Here is a 17,539-nt window from a genome sequence, read left to right on the forward strand (position 1 = left end):
TGCATCAATATTCATACGATACATGCACCAAAATAATAGTATTTATAAATTTTATCTATCTGTCTATTTATTCTGGCTAATCTCTGAAATGGCTGGGCAGATTTTGACGGGACTTTAGGTAGCTGATCTACTAAAAGTAACTTAGGTTACTTTTATTAGTTGCAAAGTCCGTAATCCACGCGACCGAAGCCGCTGGCATCAGCTAGTCTTCTAACAAATTGTATTTGCGTACATCAAGCAAACTTTTGACCAATTATATGACAATATCCTTTCTCTTCCAGGGTCAATGTCTTCTGTCCGTAGGAGGCGACATAGTACATATAACATACTGAATACTGTTAACTATAACATGACATATCTATGACACTTGTTATATATTTGTAATTTATTATACGTAGGTACCTAGTTCATTATTTTGCTGATTTTCGAAATGTTATCGCCCTAACTTGTGTTCCGATTATGTGATTTTTATTTTATAAGGTTTTTTGAAACTAATTTTATTTTTAATGTAGGAGTTTCTTTTAATCGCTTCTCTTAGTCAAAAGCACGTCTGTGAATTTTTATAATGATCTTTATTGCGTGGTATCAAGGTCTATTTTACTATGCTGGTAGTCTCGCCATTGAAAATGATATAAATCGGTCGCTAAGTCATGAATTTCTTTTAATACATTTTCAACCTTACCCTTTTGTAATAAAGTTAGAAATCTATTAATGACAAAAAAACTATTAAAGACTATAATCGCCTGCTAAACGTCCATCGTTGTCGTCGTTAATCGATTTTCAGCCCTATCTATTTGTAATAAAGTTTAAAATCTATTGCTGCAGACTGATTTCTATCATTATCATTGGCGAGACTTTGAATCCAGCTCAATCGACGTGTAACATACAGTAGCGTGCAAAAATATAGTGAAATTAATCACATGAGATTTTTTATATTAAAATTAATATTTAAAAATCGCTTGTAAGTAGATTTAATTAATAATTTTGAATCGAATTACTTATACCAATGAAAGAAAATTGTGTTTCATGTTTGCACGCGATTGTATTTTTGTAAAATGTATTAAAAATACCTATTGCATGTTTCCTAAATGTATTCAATTTAGGGTTAAGTCAGACTGTTTAATATACTCAGTTGTTTTCAGTGTAAATGTTTTACTTGGTAAGATATATTTGTGTGTTGTAGGAATGTAATGATTGGGATGTATCTTTAGTAAAAATCGTTTATCTTTTCAATACATTAAAATTTGTCCATTATTTTGGAAAAAGAAATGCTAAAAATAACTTAGTTCATACACATTATTGGTTAATTTCTGATACATATGATAAGAAAATTTAATATGTCTTATCTCGTCCAAAGATCATAGAAACGCTTTTTTTGTAATTCTTAAATTAGTATTTTTTAATCGTTGCACCACACTAGTATTTTCTCCTGTGTCGTGGGTGCGTTTACAAACATACGAGTTCACATACACATCACATCCAGACCCGAAACAACAATCTGTGGATCACACAAGTTGCTCCGTGCGGGAATCGACCCCGCTACACTTTATATCGTACAAAAATGATTTGTAAATGTGTTAAATTCTTTGTTCCCTATTATTGTAATATTTTGTTAATATTTATGTAAGTAAATCTTAATTGAACTTGTTTTTATATAAATTAGGAATTGTAATCCATTGTTGTTCATACGTTTTCTTGGCCTAAAATTATTCTTGCCCAAATTCCTTTTTTTTTAAGGTACAGATGTGCATATAAAATGCTTATTGGGAAGATTTTCTAAAGGTTTAGCTTCAATAGTTCCTTGATCTACAAACTAATTATCAAATACTATTTACAATGAAGCAAATACAAAGAGAAGATGTCATAACTGGATTTCCCTTTAACATAATGCGTGACACTTTACGGGGAACGCGAGACGTTACAAACCACGCCCCTTTCCTTCCATCTAGCGGTCCGATACTACAAAAACGTTGCCACTTGTCCACATTTTAATGTGCCACTTTCTAAGCGCTTATAACCTACACTTTTTACTTATAATATCATTGGGCAGGGCCGATGTTTTGTGTCACAGTGCACAATCACATTATGGTATCTCCTCTTTGTACTTGCTTGGCCTCAGTGCAGTCGGGCCCTAGTTTAATTGTACTCAATAGATGGCGTTGTAATCAAATTTTAGTCACTGCAGTTAACTTCAGATGTCGTATGTATTATGTATTGTAGATATATGTAATAATAAAATATGATTTTGTTAATTTATTGTAAATAACTCTACGGTTAGTGGGAATGTATGGTGCTATGTAATGTTTTCTTGGTTTTTATCGTTATATTGTTTTACTTTTGGTGACAAAACAATATACAATTTCTTTTCTAAAGAAAGCTTACTATTTCAATATCAATAGGCTTACCCCCTTATTACATGGGACTTATAACACAAATGGTAAAAAGTGGGTGTACATTGTATAGCGGCATTACGTGCCGTAATGTGCACCTCTGCCTACCCCTTCGGAGATAAAAGACGTGACATTGCACGTTGCGTACTATTACTGTTGACTTTTCAATTTAATATCTGTGTTGCCTATTGAGTAATAGTAAAAAAGCAAAACAATCATTATACACATTTTGACTTATTTTGAATTTGTCGCAATAGATGGCAGCACTGAGTCGGAATTACCACTTTGTCTCTGTGAGTTCCGTATATGGATTTTGTAAAACATTGCTAATTGATCCTATTAGCTTTGTTCTCAAAAATGTAGTTTTATTCAAATTTTTTTCTATTTTGCCACCAAAAGTAAATATTTATTCTCTTATTCGACCTATATTAAAGTTTTACGTATTATGAATTTACTAAATATATGTCGTATGCTCTCACGCTTTGTATACTTATATAGGGTGACTGATAATTAGTGAACGATACTTAAACACGTGATTGTACTCATGATTACAAACAACTTTCCCAAAGAAACTTTTTTGTATACTCATTAGATTTATTTTTATCACAATAAAAAAAGGAACAACAATTGCGTATTTAAATATCGTTCACTAATTACCAGTCACCCTATATATTTCATGGTATTATATACTTGTAGAAACTTCTGTCATTACTTAATAGGCACAAAAATGATCCTTAGTACCTTGGTCGTAAGATATTTTATTGCGTGTAACTTTGTTATCTTATGGCTATATTAGTAGCTCAAATCATTGGCTATTTTATGTGTAAGCTTATAGAGTTGCAATTGCAGAATCAATTAACTATTTTTATAAAGAAATATATATAAACTTTTGGCAACATTTTTTAACTATTTTGACTGTTAAGAAGATAGTCAACTAAAAGTTACTGTTGGACTGTGTATTTTGTCCTAAAAACACGTTCGTGTATTGGCCTAGTGCGAGTATTTTTTATGATCACGCGATCGAAACATTACCCGTTTAGCTCTCTGATTGGTTAGTTAAATTTGAACAACCAATCAGAGCGCTGAACGTCATAAATGTCGATCGCTTTGTCTCTGTCCTATGTAACTTAAAGGCCGAAGTAAAAATGTGTGTTATTTATATTTCCTATTACCAATTAAACTTTTATGTTTTGTAATGATAACTTGCCAAAACTAACTCATCAATGATAAATAGATTGTAACTGTACCCTTAGTACGAGTTTGCTTTACGTTTAAAGTAATCGAAACGAGTGCGCGTTCAGCGCTCACGTTTCGTGAAATTAAAGCGTAAAACAAACTACCGCAAGCCAATCTTCGCCTATATACTGGTTAATGTACTTAATTTCATATCCATTTACAACATTTTGGTTGTCCAATGGCCGTTTCCGCCAACCACCCTTAATCCATTCTTACTCACTCAAAGTTATTTAATGATTACTTAAATTATTCCTTAGTAACGATTTTGTTCCGAAAACAATTGCTAAGGATTGGGTTAAGTTAATGTTTGACGGTTTCAAATTTAGCAAAGGTTGGTGAAAGCGGCCGTGATCGTTTTTCACAATATTGTTCGAATACTATAATTCTGAATAATCGTATTAATTGTAAAATACAGTACTTACTAGCCGCTATTTCGAAGTTTTTATGTATTTTGTCTATATGTGTGTCCTAGAGCGAAATATATGACAAATATTTATTTAATGTCTTTCATTAAATTTTCCAACCAAACCTCCCGTGTTTGTAACGGGATAGAAGCGTTTATAGCTCCAACTAATATAACTTTATTAGAACAATTTCTCAAGTAGTTAAACTTATATGATCGTGTCGCATTAGGATCATGTTTTAGTACTCTAATTACAATGTATTAAAGTCCATTTTAATTAGCAACTCTCATAATTTCTATTGATTGGCTATAAAATTGTGAATGTTGGTATTTTATGGGGGAGCAGGAGCCTCATAAGAAAATATCAAAAGGCTGTCATAAATACGTAGTTTATTTATTTAAAACATCATAATAATTATTTAAATATTCTTACACTTATCAAATGAAATGCCACAAAAATGTTGACAACAAGATCGTTTAATTACATCTTAAATTCTATTAATACTTTTAGCAATAAGTACATTTCATTATAATAAGTTCTAAATCTAGTCTATTAAATTTGGAGAGAGAGGTTTAGACGTCTGCTCTTGTTGACGTCTCGACGTTGAATGAGTTTTTTTTTAATTTTCGCAGTTCGGGATACCTAGCATTTGGATACGGACTTACATTATAAAGGAACTTTTAAATATTTTGGACGAAATAACGTAAAGAACTAAACGTATGTTATATTAGCAAAGAATCTAAGCCTGGTCGCTGCGTGTGGGTTGCGGTGGTTTGGCGTGGACGCGGCGTGGTCGCGGCGGGGGGCCGACTGGTCAGCGCCGGCGGCCGAACCGCAGGAACGAGTGCACCACGTCTTGCCGCTTCATGCCGGTGTCCAGGAGTTGCGGGTAGTCGCGGACCAGGGCTGGGGGAGAACAAGTCACGTTAGAAATGAGAACTCTTATTGGTGGACTCAAGTCATACATAGGTGCATCAAGTCACATAACTGTGTATTTCAGTTTTGGCTGTATAAGTGACAAAATGTGGTAAGGCACTTGGATGTGTAACAAGTTACTTGGAGGAAAGAAAAATCTACATATTTCTATACTTGTAGTAGATAAGTAAGTATCAACTATTAGGTACTTCTTTAGTGTTGTCGGTGTTGATCGCTTACTATCAGGCTATCCATTTTTCTAAACCATGAAACATATATAAACAAGATACAATATCTTCCAAATCCCCTTACCTTGGTACTCAGGCACCTGCTCGCCAGCGGCCTCAGCATAGAGCTCGAGGAAGGTGTTCAATGCCTGGCAGAAGCGCGCGGCCCTCGGGTCGTCGTCCGCGGCGCCCGCGCACAGCTGGGCCGGCGCGCACACCGCCACGCATGCGCACCACGCCACCACCAACAGCACTACCACGCCGAAGTAACCATTACCACTGTTGGACAAAGAAAGGAGTTGTTGTTAGTGAACAATGTTGATAACAAGTCCCGAATTATCGGAAGAATTCGGGACAATGTGTTTATCTGGTCTACAAAATTATTAAATTGTTATAAACTTTAGAAAACGTAAGCCTACTGTTACACTTTGCCGCAGTCGTGTAAAACATTTCGTAGGCAGTGTAATGTATAGGTTGCTAATTAAATATATGAAGTCCATTGAAGTTAACATCAAAGCCTAAGTAGGTATTCCGTATAGTAAAAAATAGCATCTTGCTTTAAAACGAATATTTCAATGTTGGTTGCACTAAGTTCCCATGTGCAGTGACATCTCATACCTATCTTCTTTGTATTAATAAAACTCATCACTTCGTAAAATATGCAATGCGTTACTGGGATGTTGTCAAAAACGTTGTCCTTTGACATTACCCTACGTTCCTATCTTATTACTCTTAACTCATAGGTACGTAGGTACCTCACACTACTGCTTTCAAACGACTGGACACTCGGCCAATATTATTCTTCAGCTTCAGACTAAAAGCGATAACATCTTATAGTGTTAGAGCTAAGTTAGGAACCGTGTTTAAAGTCTAGCATCTAAAAATATTCTAGCCAGAGACAGGCGTCTATTTTCAGACTGACAAAGCATTATTGTATAAGTAGTATGAGTTTTTTTTAAGGGGGGAAAATCATCCCATGACTTCTTCCGCCTTGGGTGGGGTGAGAGGGAGTGTCAGACTCTTACTGAATAAAAACCACCCCGTTTCTACTCCTGCTTTTCAAGCCGAAACCCCGGTAACCCGCTAGACAGTCCGCAGCTCCGGGTTTAGTATGAGTAGATATTATCTTTATACCTGTGTATCTATAATACCTATGTAGGTATAAAATCTATAATAGATACCTATGTAGGTACTTTAGGTAGGAACTTTAAACTTTTTAAAATTGTAACTCATAAACAAACAGTCTTTTAGTCCATTCCGGCGACGAATCACAAAAAGAAGACGAAACTCCATCTCAGTTCAAATCGCTAAGCTAACTGAATTCGACTGCAAGGCAATTTTACACGAGGCGATTGCAATCTAGGGCAACATAAACGATACAGCGATCTCACATCTAATGAAAAAACAGATTACTACATTATCGAGTATTTCAAAAAGAACAATTTTCATGTGCGAGAGTCGTGCTTCGGTTGGATACCACGAAGCTTGCTCGATTGCTCGAAGGGAGTGAGATACCAGGGCCTGATAGAACACTTGCGTTGAGTTTAGCCATGGGAATGCGGCTATTAGGTTCTCGAAATTCCGGCAGCTGTCACAGTAACTTCGCTGGTGTCTACAGCCATCACATCACCGATTGCTTACCATCTGATAATCCATCTACTCATTTCTCCATACGCCCACGAAAAAATCGAATACGTATACCTATCTACTAGTTCCCGATATACCGAACAAAGTTTCGTAAACTACTTCCAAACGTGTCTCGACTAAGGTAGCTATCCTTTAGTTGACGAAAATCGAGTTAAATAGTTTGCATCGGTAAGTAGGATCGAGGTGACGCAGGGCGGAGCAGAGGTCTGCAGGCGACATGTCGATTTAAGTCGTAAGCGAGTAGTTAACCGCGGGTTAGTGGTACCTATGTATGTCTTCAAGGCATTGTAACTGTTTTGAGATTTCGAAACTAGAAATGTTTCAGTTTTCATTTGAAATAATGTCTTACTTAGTTTTTAATTGTTTATTGTTTCGGTTTAATGGACAACTTCGCCATAATGTCTGCATTTTGCACATAAATATATAATCTTCTTCATAAGGCCTGCGTTTTGGCCGTAACCGAATTCAAAAAGGTAGGTAAGTATTTTGATTGCCAATAATAAATGAATACCAAACACACTCATTCAGAGTACCTATTTGAGCTAGAAATTAGAAATCAAACTTCAATATTTTTTTATCTTAGAAGGAAAAAGAATAAGAACTCGCATTAATTATTAAATAGACGTAATAAAAAGCGTAGAAACTTTCAAAATCTCCACTAGACATCATTCTCAAGTCGAGAAGAATAAAATTTATGATGAAGGTGATAGTAATCTGTATCAACTAATAAGTCATCAAAACTGACGTCTACATTTCTAAGATGACCAATTGAGACAGTTACAGGAAAATATAACAATAATTCACTAATTAATGACTAGTTCAGGTCATTGTATTCACACTTAGCACCAGTTCTCAGTAGCCTTAACTTCAAAAGGCTTTATTACTATGTCATAAGGATAATTTTAGTCTGACGTAAAAGGTTAGTCGGATGAACCAATTCATCTTGAGTCATTTTGATGCTTTTTTTGTTTTATGTCATTTGGTGTCTGTGCTGGAGGTGTTTTTTTAAATGTTAAGTTTGTGTCAGGCAAAATGACATCACATAATGATGATGTGTTTCTTTGCTGTTATTTTTGCAATGCTTTCCCTATTGGTTTCTACAAAAATAATGATGAACTAATAGGTAAGTATGTTTTTTTAAGGGGAAAAATCATCCGTTAACTTCTCCCACCTTTTGCGAGGCGAGTGTCAGACTCTTACTGACTGAAAACCACCCCGTTTCTACTCCTGCTTTTTAAGCCGGAGCCCCGGCAACACGCTAGGCCGGTCGCAGCTCCGGGAGTAGATAAGCATGTACCGTCTCAATTAGCATTAGGATTAGAGTTCGTTCACCTCGTACCGTACCTAGAAAAATCTAGTCAATACAAGGAACAGTGCAGACTAACCATACCTACTACAAAAACATATCCAAAAACAAACAAACATATTAAAACAAAAAACTACAACCATTTCCCAACAAGGAAGCGAGAAACCCCAACCGTCTTCGAGTCGAGTGAAACAACGCGACATTTATAAGAGTATAGAGTTACAAATAATATCCAACTGCAAAGAGAATGCTCAAGCGAACGGTAACGAGGGTGCAATATCTTTTGTGCTCAAAAGGCGCGGTGTTAGTTGACCGAGGTTAGGTAATAGGAGCAAAGAGGGTTTGAAATAGTCGGGAATTTGATTAGGACCACGTTTTTTTGTTACGAACGTGGGTTTTTCTTTGATGTTTCGTGAGAAAATTTTTGGGGACAATGTTGTGGAAGTTATTGTGAATGAATGTTTTCAGGTAGGAGTATGATGTGTAACTGTTATGTTATAATTTGGTTTTAAGTTTAAGGGTTGAGTAATAATTCTATGGCTATGGTTTTAAGAGTGCAGTAGTAGATAACAGATTTAATGGTTACTTAACCTAGTCCTCAGCAATTGTTCAAAATCGTTACTAAAGAATAGTTTAAGTAATCGGTAAATGTCTCTAAGTACAGTAGTAGGAGAGTGCGTTTTATTAACGTGATAACAAGACAGACACATTTTTTAATAAGTCAGACTATCGTGTTAGTAGTTCGCGTTCAGACCAAATCCTCTTATTACGAAGTCTTGCACTCCATTTTCTGGGCAATTTGCTGTTCACCTCATTATCGAAACAATTTGGTGTATTGCCAAACTCAGCTAGTGCATCTCACAACGCCATTTGTAAATATGTTATTAAGGTACAAAGCCGGTAGACCAAAAAGGAACTAAGTAGGTAAACATACCACATATAAAACACAGAAAAACAAAACAATCCTTGTTTGTCACGGTATATTTCCCGGTTCACCACGTTCAGTGTCACCTGCTATCGAATATCAAAGCGAACTATCGCATAACAATTTGTAAAGAAAAAAAAATCGGCTGTGTACGAAATAAAACCAATAAAATGTTTTATTATCTGTATCGAGAGGACCACATTCCTCCCGGAGGTCATAGGGTGCGACCTCCGACACATCCCAACTATTTATTCTCAGAAAAAATATATAACTTAAATACAATTTCTTAAAAACCCTCCCCCTTTGAAATTGAATATATTTTCGTGTTTGTAGTTTTAAGGCTGGTTTTTTATTAAATATTTTTGTGGCATTATTACTTAATATTGCTTGGATCTACTATGCTACTATGCTAAAAAGCAATGCAATAAGGTATTTATAGAGTTTGTGGTATTTTCGATTTAAAAACGTTTATACTATGATGTCGAGGTGACTTGGTGGTATAAGACGCTCTCTTATAATGCATGTGAGTGCTACAAGTACCAGTCTGACTTTTTCCAAGATATATGTGTTTCTAAGATTATTTAGATACCGCTGACAAACGGTGAAGGATAACATTGTGAGGGCTTATAATGTCTAATTCTAAGTTTGAAATCGCCATCCCGCATTGAGCAAGCGTGATGATTAATGCTCAAACCTTCTCCGTGTGAGAAGAGGCCTTTGGTCAGTTGTGGCCACTTATAGGCTGATGATGATAAATACTATGAGCGATTTTAGCAGTAAACTCTTTACTAGAATGAGAATTATGAAGAACTATTTAAAAAAAAAACATTATTAAATTAAAGAAAAGACTAAAGTTAGACCAATAAAACTTCTGTCGTATTGTATTAAAATAAGAACACACGCCACAGTCACCGAGAGTTCGTAAACACACAAATAAATGCAGTAACTCTTGTAATATGTGGCAATAAACTGCATACAGAATGCATTCCATTTCATTAAGACAAAACACAATCTGTTTTACACCTAATCATGTCGTAAATAAGATTGTTTATTAGTTGGCTACGATGTGTTGTGTTAAAGTTTACTTATGGACGATTTTCAAAATGTTTGAGTCGGAACAGCAATAATTTTTGATGATTTAAGGAAAGATTTCTCTCAAACTCATACAAGAGTGCTACCCAAGCCCACTTTCGAGAATACAGTTGATATTTAATACATTGAACGCCGTAGTGGTCACCGGTGACCGACGTTAGCGGAGGATTTGCCTTCAACAGTTTTTTATTGGCAGTCAAAGACTTAAACTTAAAATCCTCCCTAATAATGTTTTATTTAACCCCCATTCTACCAATAAATAACCAACAAGACTGTAAGATATTATTCAAATAAGCAAATATAAAACTACTAAACTTTACAACTTATATCTCAATACGCCACTTTACATAGTTAAACTACGCCAAAGTCATAATACGACTACGACAAAAATAGGTTGTTTTGTGACAAAGTTTGAGTTGATACGCCAACGACAGATTATGGGGGATTGAGGCTTGTTTGTTCCCGACTTTGTACTGCGAAGCCTGTTATCCAATAAAAGAGAGATTTTTCCAAAGCCTGCAACTTCTCAAAGCTTTATTTATTAGTTAATTAATAATGTTTCAAAGGAACTAAAGCACGTGGGATGGGTTTAGGATAAGCCGCGGTAACTGTGGGCGGTGTGTTTGAATGCGGGATGTAGGTAACTTGGTATGTCTTTTATGAATAGGTAAACGTTTCCTACCAAGTAATCATTACAAGTTCTCGATCTCGAGTGACTAAAGAATAAGATGTATTTTAAAATACTGTGACTGTGTTTTTTTCTTCTTCTTTAAATGGTCCCATTGGGTGGTATACATGGTATCTTTGCAAGAATAATTAGGCAAGAATATAAAAAAAAATTCAACTTAGCTACTCCATTACGTGCCTTTTACTGCACAGCTGGTGGGGGTATGATTCCCGCACGGAGCAACTATTTGTGTGATCCACAAATTGTTGTTTCGGGTCTGGGTGTCATATGTATGTGAACTTATACGTTTGTAAACGCACCCACGACACAGGAGAAAATCCTAGTAACAGACGACGTTTTTTTTAAAGAAAAAGAAAGAAAGACTCCATTACGTCCAATTAACGTCTACAAAAATGACATTGTACTTAAGGAGAAACAATACAGAAAAAAGTTCCCAAAGACCAACACCTGAATTAAAATTCAAATCACGGCATTGTTTAAAATGAAACATGTCCAAAGAAAGTTTCGCGAGCCCAAACAAGTTCTGTGTAACCAACCTGTTGCCGAGAGCCTACAATTTACTCCTGCCACGTCAAATTAGCTTTATAATTATCCTCCAGTGGTTTAAAGAATGTTCAACTCAATTTTGTGGTGGTATTTTGAAGATTTTTCTTACTAAAGACCGGCTTTTTCATGTCGTTGACGATGGAGATTTGATTGGACAAAGTTGTTAATGATGGGATTAATAAAAAAAAATACGGTCACGTAATTATTTGACGAGGAACTCGACTAGTTGCAAGCTATGCTAGAGGCTCATATTCATGAGCAGCATTAGGCGACACATGATGCGGTGACTATCGCGCTGCTACTGATAATAATTAATTTAGTTTGTTTCGCGAAAGTTATAATATGAACACATTTTATCAGATTCCGATTTGACTATATTTCTCTTAAACGACAAGAATACAGAAGAGTGCAATGAAATGTGCAATCACTTGGTAAATTCGAAAGTTGACTTTTACTAAAATAATCAAACGTCACCCAATTTTACGACACTCTCAGAAATAGTTCTGTTTCTATAAGTTTCTTATAAAAGACAAATAGAACGACATTTAACTACAACTTAAAATTGACTAACGTTTCAGTATTCAAACGATAGAAATATTTATATCTTGCTACGACTAAAAAGACAATAAAACCAACATTGATTCATTGGAAATACCATCTTGTCTGTTTGTTTTTGTTCTGTCCAACTCTGCTTAGCACTTAAACGGTTGGGTGCGAGAGGCCGCATTCCAGAAACACCCAGATTTTGGACCAGTGCCAGTCTAAGGACACAGATCTGTCTAACTGGTTAACTGATCAAAGAGCTACGAGCGGTTGTATAAATGTTTTGGTTCGAAAACAGAAATGAAATATGTGTAATGTGTATGTAGGTAATAAATAAAGTTTAATAGGTTAGCAATAATAGTGGATTAGCATAAATTAGCTGGTAGTGGTCGAAGAACTAAGTGGTGTGTTATTAAAGAGGCTATAGGTAGACAGTGGTGGCGAACAGGTTAATAATTTTATTTAAATTTTACAATAGTTTACCCGTAACGTAAATGGCAATAGAAAATCTCTTATTATTACATTACCCTGTCTATAGGGCCTGTACTACCTCTGCCTTTCTGGACACTTTTGCTCAGGCATCATCATCATGGAATACCTGACGAGTTACCAGGGCTACGGCTCAAAAAGCAGAAGTAAGAACGGGATGGCTTTTAGTGAGTAACAGTCTAACACTATCTCGCCTCACCCAAGGCAGGTGAGATAGAAAAGGCAAATGATGACATAAAAAAATCAGTCACAAGACTGTTGAACCTATCTCCCCCAATCATTACCAGATCAGCAAACTTTTTAAGTTAAAATCATAATAATTATTATGTTATGTCTATAGCTTCCTATTAAATCTAAAAATGGCTGCCATACTGTACATAACGACTGTATTTTAACAAAAGTATCGTCTTCTAATTAATTCTGAACTCTAATTATGAAGTAATGAGGGTTAGTTTTCATTATCCCTTTACATACCTACATATACGTATATCTACTATGTTATACATATTGTTGAAATCCCTTAGTACGAGTTTGCTTTACGTTGAACAAAAACGAAACGAGAGCGCGTTCAGCGCTCTGATTGGCCGGATCAAATAAACCAACCAATCAGAGTGTCCAACGCGCTCTCGTTTCGATTACTTTTAACGTAAAGCAAACTCGTACTAAGGGTATATAAGCTGGAAACTGATACTTCACTACCAATAAGGCAAAGCTATATCTATTACTAGCTACTTCCGCGCGGTTTCACCCGCTCTGCTCAGCTCCTATTGGTCAAAGCGTGATATTTTATAGCCTATAGCCTTTCTCGATAAATACACTATCCAACACAAAAAGAATTCGAAGCAGCAGTTCCAAAGATTAGCGCGTTTAAACAAACAAACTCTTCAGCTTTATAATATTATATATAATATATAAGTATAGATTATTATTATACGTATTATGAATCTCATGTAATAGACATCAAGGCTATAACCTTAAACCAGCCATAATTCTAGACTTAGGCGCCACAACTGATAGCCTAAATACAAAATAGGAAACGTTATAATACTTTGCCTTAATCGGGAATCGATTCAGGGAATTTATGCCAACTTTATACGGATGAAGGTTATGATTAGAAAGGTTTCAGGTTTCGTTTCCGACCGAGTTATTTATCTCACTGTAATTCCCAGTAGATGTAATATGGAAATGAGATAAAGAAATTAAACCTAATGATAAGTCAAGAATACATTAGTCACCAACACTAGTCTTTCCGTGGGTATAATATACCCGACTAAGGGACTATATATTTGGCAGACTGCGCAACAGAAGTCTTGTCTATAACGTTATATGTTATCATTATAACACCATGTTACGTCACATACAAAGTTAAATGAAACCAAGAGTGACAACATTGTAGGAATACTTCAGCCAAACTTTCAGCTTTACAAGTTCCTAGGTCCTGAAAATGTCTTTGTTGCGCTCTGAAAGTGAAACCGCGGTACCAAAGCAATGTTTCGTAAAACTTTCATTATGAAAATGTGAAGTATTTCTCGTTAGTGCCGAGAATGAGGTCTAGGGTTCGATTCTCGATAGTGCAGTTACCAAAAATCGGAAGAAAACTCATCAGATCGTAAAATTTTTAAAATTGCGTGTGCACAATCATAGTTTGGAAATAGTTTCATGTTCTCAAAATAGCTTAGTACAATCAGACTAATGATATAATTAGCAAAATAATCCTTAAATAGTTATCCCACAATAAAAAAAAACTTCGACTTGACTTTGAGTTTGAAAAACTATGACTAAGTACCTACTGCAAGCATACTTTTACCTACACTCTCTGTCCATAAAAAGACGTAACTTTGCAAACACTCAAATGATGCATTTAAGAGAATTTTACTACTTTCTGTCCGCTTCGTCACCAGATTATTGTATTTTATGACAAGGAAAACCCCGAACAAAATAATCCCCTTTCCAAAAACATGACCAGCCAGTAACACACAATACATTTGAGTTGCATCAATTGTTTGCACACAACAAATTGTTTTAAGAAACATTATAGTCATACGTGACTTATAAATACGAGTATGTGGATTCTTTCTATGGCTTGCACTGGGTTTTACCCATGCATCAATGGCCATGACTAAAGTGTGAACAGTTGATTAAATAAAGTAAGTCGGTCATTATGTCTGAAAATGTGATATTTTGGAGAGCTGTGTTTGTGGATAAGTAGGTATATGTGTTTCTCGAAATGTTTAAGTATATTATGGATTAGCTGTTTTATATTTTACTATATCTTAATTCTCTCGTGACATCATCCAAACACTCTTTCGTTCAGCATTTAATTACTTAGTTTATGTACACTTTTTTCAGGGAGGGGGGGGGGATCATCCTCGAAGCGAGAGGGAGAGTCAGACTTTTACTAACTAAAATCACCCCGTTCTTTCTCCTGCTTTTCGAACCAGACCCCGGTAAACCCGCTAGGTAGTCTGCTGCTACGGACCAGGCATCAACACCCTACTCGGGCCCATCTGTGGTGTTCTGATGGCTCTTTCGCCGCACAGTTTATGTACATTGATAATTAATTAAGACATCAATATAAAATAAAAACATAACACATAATCATCTCTGTTAACCACTTCCTCAAATAAAAGGTATATTGTTACCGAAATCGACATACGAGTACCTATCTATTTATACGATAAAGGGGCAGACAATGAAAGATCTGGAAGGTATGTACCTAGCACCTACAAAACAAGCTTTATAACAGTATCATTATAATATCTGAGTGATGAACCAGGTCAATTGTCCGCTGATAAGGGGCCAGACATCAAACGATACGCACTCAATGATAACTATTGTTTCTGGCTTTGATGTGTCTGGCGCAGTGCTACTCAACTCTATATTATTATCAGAGGCCTCCAGAAAAACAAGGAGTTACTGTAGATCCGCCTCGAAGCAGGAAGAACGGGGTGGTTTTTAGTCAGTAAGAGTCTGACTCGTGTCACCCAGGGTAAGAGGTATCATTTGACCGTTGGGGTAAACGTGTTCTAGAGTGGAGACCGCGTCTAGGCAAGCGTAGTGTAGGGCGCCCTCCAGCTAGGTGGAGTGACGATATCTGCAAGGTGGCTGGTAGTGGTTGGATGCGTAAAGCTGAAGATCGAGCTCAGTGGCGTGCCATTGGAGAGGCCTATGTCCAGCAGTGGACGAGAACAGGCTGATGATGATGATGAAGTATGTAATTCTTCACTTATCATCCTAAGGTCCGAAAGTTGAGAAGCCCTGCCTTATCAATGAATTGACAACCACTACAAGTACCAACATATTGCATTATCTACATAAATGCTGCCTTTGTGATAAATTATGTATTAATGTCTTACTTAATCTTATCTGTCTAAGTTGAAAGTGAATAATGAATGGTTTAAGAATGTGTGTGAATGATGACCTATCCCAATAATGTTTATAGATAAATTATATTGCCGGCTTATACCATTTAGATAAAGTTAATTATTTAATTCTTGCCGAGCGGTGTGATAACAGCAGAGTATAATAATGCCACGACTCTTAATCTTCTTGTGAGAATCATAAGAGTCCACTAAGGGACTACATGTTTGACACATACCAGACAAGTCAAAGGTATTTATTTCAAAAAGTCCGGGTAGGCACTTTTGAACATAAAAGCCAATATTATAAGTAATTTTAAAAATATTCTGTCTATCGGTCAGTCTTTTAGTGAAGTTGTTTGGTCGTTCCAAAATGTAGATTCCTACAGAGAAATACGAGCAAGAAACTCTAAAGAGGTACTCTTTTTCTCTTTTTGATAAACTTGAGTCGTGAACCTTTAAAACTTCAACCTCCACCCCACTTAGCAATCTTGGAAATTATGCCAAAGCCTTCAAAGATGAGGTCTAGGCCTGAAGCCAGTAATGGATTAGCATGGACTGCTGATGTAAAACTGGTTAATTTTCAAACATAAAATCTAATTAGTAAAAAGAACAAATCTAGTACTAATCATCCACACAATTCCAATTCTTTAATTATTCTACACACATGCACTAAACATTAAATATTATGTAGATAAACAATAAATCGCATAACACACGACAATGCATACATAACACTACAACTACCAAATACAGGCATCGATCAATTAATATAAACAAATGTCGATCGTTGCCCTAATTCTCAATGCATTCCTATCAATCAGAGTTATAGAGTGTTTATTATCTATCGCTGCCCTATTTGGTCCGTGATTCTCACAAATCAGTTATCTAGGCTGCCTTTTTTAAACGCGGATGTTGTAAAGATATTATGGTTTGATTTTATCATATCTCTATTTCTTTATTTCTTCGTCGCTTTCAATCGGCCTTAGATTTCTTTATAAGGTGTTACTTCGAACCAGCCTATCTGGAAGTCATTGGGGGAGGCCTATATTCAGCAGTGGACATCTTAGGGCTGATATGGTGATGATGATGGTATCGTAAGGGATCTACTTTGTTATGAAACTGTGATCTCTAACATGCCTGCTTATCTACATAGTGTAGAGATTAAATGTAAACCAAGAATTGTATTGTAAACCTGATTGAAAAAGAGTAACCTATAGAGTTTCTTGCTCGTTCTTCTCCATAGGAATCTAAACTTTGAAACGAGCAAATAGCTTCACTAGAGGACTGACCGACAGACTGAATTTTGCCTTGACGTTCAAAAGTGCCTTCTTGGTCTTGCTGAAATAAATGATTTTGACTTTGACTATGGAACCCAAGTTATGTAGAGGAGGTCTCAGTCTATTTGACTGCTGATAATGATGAGTTTTCTTAATGATCATAACACTTAAACATTGTTTAAGGAATAATCTAAACTCTACACAAGTGAAGTCACATCAAATGCCAAGTCTTATATTAACAAAGACTTATGAACGCATTGAGTCCACAAATGTCTTATGTGTAATATAAACAAACTGCCGAACGATCTCAATGCATGTATTACATAAATTTATGCTGGCAAATAGATGTATGTTGCCATTGCATTGATTTGATCTATAGTTGTGTGTATTGCAATAAATAGCTTATGGACTTAATAATAGGTACTAGTTTGGGTTGTATTAGGTTTTAAGTTTTTGTCTTTATGTAATATTATAATCATGAATGAGCTGTCT

General features: G+C 35.7%; 2 protein-coding genes across 3 annotated transcripts in view; one reads left to right on the plus strand and one right to left on the minus strand.

Moving 5' to 3' along the window:
* The window catches only part of LOC118277793 (uncharacterized), a 38,940-nt gene extending 35,650 nt beyond the window's left edge, over window positions 1–3,290 (plus strand). Inside the window, exon 22 of the mRNA XM_050700248.1 lies at window positions 282–3,290. Within this exon, the coding sequence (XP_050556205.1) occupies window positions 282–332 (51 nt within the window). The 3' untranslated portion in view covers window positions 333–3,290. The remainder of the gene's footprint in view (window positions 1–281) is intronic.
* A 1,117-nt stretch (window positions 3,291–4,407) lies between these two features.
* Window positions 4,408–17,539, minus strand: part of LOC118278224 (myosuppressin) — a 39,291-nt gene continuing 26,159 nt past the window's right edge. For both annotated transcript variants that reach the window (XM_035597351.2, XM_035597350.2), the window contains exons 2-3: window positions 5,258–5,451; window positions 4,408–4,936 (exon numbers count right to left, since the gene is read on the minus strand). In XM_035597351.2, coding sequence (XP_035453244.1) covers window positions 4,845–4,936; window positions 5,258–5,451 — 286 coding nt within the window. In that variant the 3' untranslated portion in view covers window positions 4,408–4,844. The remainder of the gene's footprint in view (window positions 4,937–5,257; window positions 5,452–17,539) is intronic.

Source organism: Spodoptera frugiperda, chromosome 18 (genome assembly GCF_023101765.2).
Source record: "Spodoptera frugiperda isolate SF20-4 chromosome 18, AGI-APGP_CSIRO_Sfru_2.0, whole genome shotgun sequence".
In the NCBI taxonomy this organism is placed as follows: Eukaryota; Metazoa; Arthropoda; class Insecta; order Lepidoptera; family Noctuidae; genus Spodoptera; species Spodoptera frugiperda.